The sequence below is a fragment of the Leiobunum rupestre genome, chromosome 2 (assembly GCF_980474605.1).
Source record: "Leiobunum rupestre chromosome 2, qqLeiRupe1.1.hap1, whole genome shotgun sequence".
NCBI lineage: Eukaryota > Metazoa > Arthropoda > Arachnida > Opiliones > Sclerosomatidae > Leiobunum > Leiobunum rupestre.
Window position 1 is genome coordinate 52,651,283 of NC_143385.1, and position 5,015 is coordinate 52,656,297.

A 5,015-nucleotide genomic window follows, 5' to 3' on the forward strand; every position below is an offset into this window, starting at 1 on the left:
TGATGAATTTTTGATACGCCATATTCGCCATTATTTATTTCGATTAATTTTAGTATTCCGAGCATTTATTTTAGTAGTCAAATGCCGTGACTAGTGTCTTATGCCCAGCCCTGGTTGTAAAATTACTCCACGTAGCGTGAAAAGATTTGAAGGTTGTATAATTTAAACAGAGTACACAATCATGAAATTAATCACTTTTTAAAATAAAAAGTGATACAAAGACGATCCTGGTACGACATAATTCAACACTTCAAATTGTAAAATAAATCAAGCTTCGCTGACAACAGAATAGGTCGGCCCAGTTGCAGTTGTATTCGGGTCCATCTGCTCCAAGACTCTTATAAAAGCTAGTGTACGCTTACAAGGAACACCAAATACTCCCTCTTTCAGAACACTCGGGCGAGTATGGAGTTCATATTCTTTGGGAAATAGTAACTAATTTTAAGATTTTAAAATTGATTTAAGATTTTGTTAGGATATGATTTTCCCGCCAGGTTCTCGAGATTTTTGTGGCCACAACAAATTTGGTATTTTATTTTCAAAAGTTTTTATTTCTATGATTTTCGGGGATTTTATGGCACAGATTCGATGTAATTCGTAAAAATCCCGCACACCCGCGATAAAAATTATTTTAGAAATATCGTGAAATAAACTTGAATATCCCGAAATGTGGGAAAAAATCAATTCCAAAATCTCTAAATCAGCGTAAAAAAAATCTAAATCAACACAAAAATCCTGAAATCCCAAAATCAGTTTCTGATTTCTTAAATCACTTTGAGATTCAAAATCCTATTATTCCCATACGCAAAAATTGCAATTGTCCAAACCTTTAACCCAGATTCAACTATTTTTGGGGGTCTGATATTCCAACTGATCAGTGTGTCGAGGTGGACAAATCCAAGTGATAAATAGTATGAAAACAGTGGAAAAAAATGAATGGTCAATCTGGAAAATAATGCACAGTAATATTTTCCTAAAAATTCCTAATTAAAATCATTACAGCTTTGACTACTCTTGTTGAGTTCATGGTAATTTAAGTTTAAGTTTATTACTCTAAAATAAATAGTGTAACAATTTTAATCAATCTAGTGGTTTTTTTATCTTTTTACGCGCAACATTCCTTCACTAGTTTATATTATCTTTGCTATTAGTCACTTTTTTGGCATCTTCTCAATTATTTATCACTATTTCATACTTTCTTAGACAAACTAACGTTTTGGTAACCATGAAACTGATATCAAAATTTCGAAAATTTTATTAACAGTGGGTTTTTTTATGTCTGGCCACTAAATAATCGTCAAAGAATTTTACAAAATAAACCTCCAATTTTCTGTATACAACTTTATAATATCTTGATTTTTCCCAAATCACTCTGGAATTTTCGATATAATTTCCCAAACAACTAGAATTTTCGGTATAATTTCCCAAGCCATTCTCGAATTTTCGGTATAATTTCCCAAACCACTCTGGAATATTTGGTTTAATTTATCAAATAAATATCGAATTTTTGATATAATTTAACAAATAAATGTTGAATTTTCGGTATAATTTCACAAACCACTCTCGAATTTGTTGTATAATTACACAAACAAATCTCGAATTGTCGTTATAATTTCGCAAACCACTATCGAAATTTTGGTATTATTTCACATTCCGGTGTGATTATTGAAATCGATTTTTAATTTGTAGTAATGGTTGCGACAAAGTCTTATTTTCGACTCAAAAGAATGTATTCTTTTTAAATATTGGCGACATTTTCTTTTTCAAATAAAAGGACAATACATTGGAAGACAAAACTCAAGATGAAGTTAGTTTTAGCGTTGGCTCTTGTTTTGTCCTGCATGGTACTCAACTTGGACGGGGCACCTCAGAGTGGATTAGGAGACAATTTCGGAAGTGGCGGTGGATTAAACGAGTTAGGAGATGGCTTAAGAGGAGACAGCAGTGAAATCACAACTGACCAGGACATATTCGAAGATGAAGAGCACAATGAGAGTGAAGATGAAGAAGATGACCATCACTATCCTACTAACGATGACCGGAAGTACATATACAACTACGACCACTCCCCAAACGACGAAGATGACCATGCAAGCAACGACCATGAACACGGTGAACACCCCTCAAACTACTACTACAACTTCCCAAATGACGAAGACGACCATGAACACGGTGAACACCCCTCAAACTTCCATGCATTTGAGATAATTGGCCGTGTGAGCAAAGATCAAGGTTCAGATACCAAAGTAATTGTCATAAACTAAATGTATTTTTCCGAAATAAAGAAATAAGGTATCTGATATTTTGCGTATTCTGTTAACTAAAAGTAATTTTCCAGGGAGAAATGGTTTATTTTGGGTAAGGTGCGTAACCATTATCTAATCTACCTTAAAGGAAAAGTTCAGGTTAGGTAAGATTTGGATTTACTTGAAAGATCATGTGTAAATAAACTCAAAAATATCAGTCGTAAAATTGTATCTTTTATTAATGACGAGAAATTAATTTTTAAACGAGCCAAATTTACCCGCCAAGTGAGCTGCCATTTTGTTTCGCGGTGACGTTTTAGGACTTTAATCACGCGCTGTTCGCGCTATAACAGCCCTCTGTTCCCTGCGCACGCTTGCTCCGCGTGCGGTCTGCGGAGGGAAGGTGAAAGAAAATGGCAGCTCGCTTGGCGGGTAAATTTCGCTCGTTTAAAAATTAATTTCTCGTCATTAAAAAAAGATACAATTTTACGATTGATATTTTTGAGTTTATTTACACAAGTTTTACCCATCCTGGACTTTTCCTTTAAATTAACATTTGTTAGTACCATAAGCAACGTAATAACCACAAGTATGACACTTCCTATTGTTTCATCCCTCATTTTTAAGCCAACTTTTCTTCGACTGTGACTGGAACTTGAAACTACGTAATATATTATCTTCCTATAGTAGAAGCAGGAAATTGTATTTGAATACACTAGGAATGTAAAAGTTTGTTTTTTTTTCAAAATCATTGTCCACGCCCGTTTCTATGAGAATCATTAAGGCCACAAAGGTCTTGACATTCCGAGTATATATATATATATATATATATATATAATTTTTTGTAGTCGTGTATTTAGTTTTTGGCATATTTTAGACCCTACATGTAGGAGGAGGATTGACTGCTTTTTCAAAAATGAAAAATTCATGTTTTTAAACGTTAAGGGGGAAGACTACTGTGGCCATTGTCTACTTTCGCTCTATTTCAAGCTGAACTCTTTTAATTTTGCATTTTAACTTATTATATTAATATTTATATTTATAACAGCCTCTTGTTTAGTGATTAAAATAATTTTGACAATTTTAAATTTATAAGCAGTTAAGTTATTACGTTTTAATTCAGACCCCCGGAGCTAAACAAGTTGGGTAGGCGCGTGTTATTAAATCTTTTAGAGGGTCGTACACGATTTGCATATTGGAGTCCCAGATGAACAGAGCGTCTTTCCGTACACTCTAAGAAATTGGGGTGTTGATTCAAACCGTTTTAACACTATTTGTACACTTTTTCATAAGTCGAAATTTGACACTGCTAGGGGCGTTTTATTACACAAATCAAACCCCGTATTAACACCTTCAAGATTTTTGTCTTAAAAATACGGTGTAATAAATGAGATTTAAAACTCCTTTTCCACACTATTTAAACACTGTTTTATCATTCTTTTTTTGTGACACAAAATATTTCCAATAACCGTGTAATAACACACCTTTAAATAGTCATTTTGCAACTTGTAAGCTTTAAATCACACCTTTAAAGGTGTTAATACACCCATTTCAAGAGTAAAATCACACCCGTGTAGAAGTTAAAAGTAACCTTTAGAGGTGTTAATAAGCCATTTTAAAGAATTAAATAACACTCTTAAAGGTGTAAATTCGCACTTTAAATATAAAAATTGTACCTGATGAGAGTTGAATCACACCTCTAGAGGTGTAAATACTTTCGTATAAAGAGTAAAATCACACTTTTAAAGGTGTAAAATCAGACTTTTAAAGGTGTAAAATCAGACTTTTATAGGTGTAAAATCAGACTTTCAAAGGTGTAAATTCACTTGGAAAGAGATAAATAACACCTATAAAGGTGTTTAAATGCCTTTTTGAAAGGTACATTCCACGTACAAGAGCTCAATAACAATTTTAATGGTGTTAATATGTCATTTTTGTAGTGTTCTAAAAACCTTTTATTAGTTAAAAAAACCATAGAAAAAAGTGTTAACAACACGACAAACCGGGATGCAGCTGTAAAATTATGCAGACAATTTACAAAAACGTTAAGTATAACAAAAGCAACGCCACAACGAACATGGTTTGCCTTAAACGTAATTTTAACTGCGACAAAGTGCAATTTGATTTCCAAGCTAGAGGTGCGTCACCACACATGATAAGATAACCTGAGGTGGATTTCCTGGTCTCTGGATCTGATGCCCATGATGCGTCACAATATGCAACGATTTCTGGCTGTTCAGTGTATTTCATGACTAACACCTTGTTTTTGGTGGTGACCACGTAGTTCCATAGGTGAATTAAATGGTTCATGTCTTGGTTGAAATCGTTGTTATATTTGGCAAGGACATTGACGGTATATAAAATGTCCGGGCGTGTATGCCGAGCGATGAATAACAGTCCACCAATCATGTTTCTGTATGGTACCTTTAGGTATTGATTATCTTGGTTTTGTTTTGTGATGTTTGTTCCAAACTTTAGGAGTTCATAAACTCGTTTCCAAGGTATCATGTCCTATTGTCGACTCAATTGTTCAGTATATCTTCTTTGTGATAATATGATTCCATTTGGCGTTATTTCCACATCAATAACAAGAAAAGTTTTTATTTGTCCTAGATCTTGAATATAAAATTTTCTTCCCAGGAGGGTCATCACGTAGTTCATTATTGCAGCACAGCGTTCCGGGTGAAGACCAGGATGTCATCAACATAAATAGGGATAACACAGTCTCATTTGTAGCGATAGACGCAGTGGCACGACCGAAATTCTTGA

At 33.9% G+C, this 5,015-nt stretch overlaps 2 protein-coding genes across 2 annotated transcripts; one reads left to right on the forward strand and one right to left on the reverse strand.

The window, feature by feature from the left end:
• Positions 1-351: 351 nt before the first annotated feature.
• LOC149958357 (uncharacterized) lies at positions 352-2,264 on the forward strand. Its single transcript, XM_090167153.1, has 2 exons — positions 352-403; positions 1,775-2,264. The coding sequence occupies exon 2, from the start codon at positions 1,803-1,805 to the stop codon at positions 2,262-2,264; it is 462 nt and encodes a 153-aa protein (XP_090023279.1). The 5' UTR covers positions 352-403; positions 1,775-1,802.
• A 2,016-nt stretch (positions 2,265-4,280) lies between these two features.
• Positions 4,281-4,754, reverse strand: LOC149958358 (uncharacterized). The gene has a single exon (XM_090167154.1). The coding sequence runs from the start codon at positions 4,752-4,754 to the stop codon at positions 4,281-4,283; it is 474 nt and encodes a 157-aa protein (XP_090023280.1).
• Between the last annotated feature and the right edge of the window lie 261 nt (positions 4,755-5,015).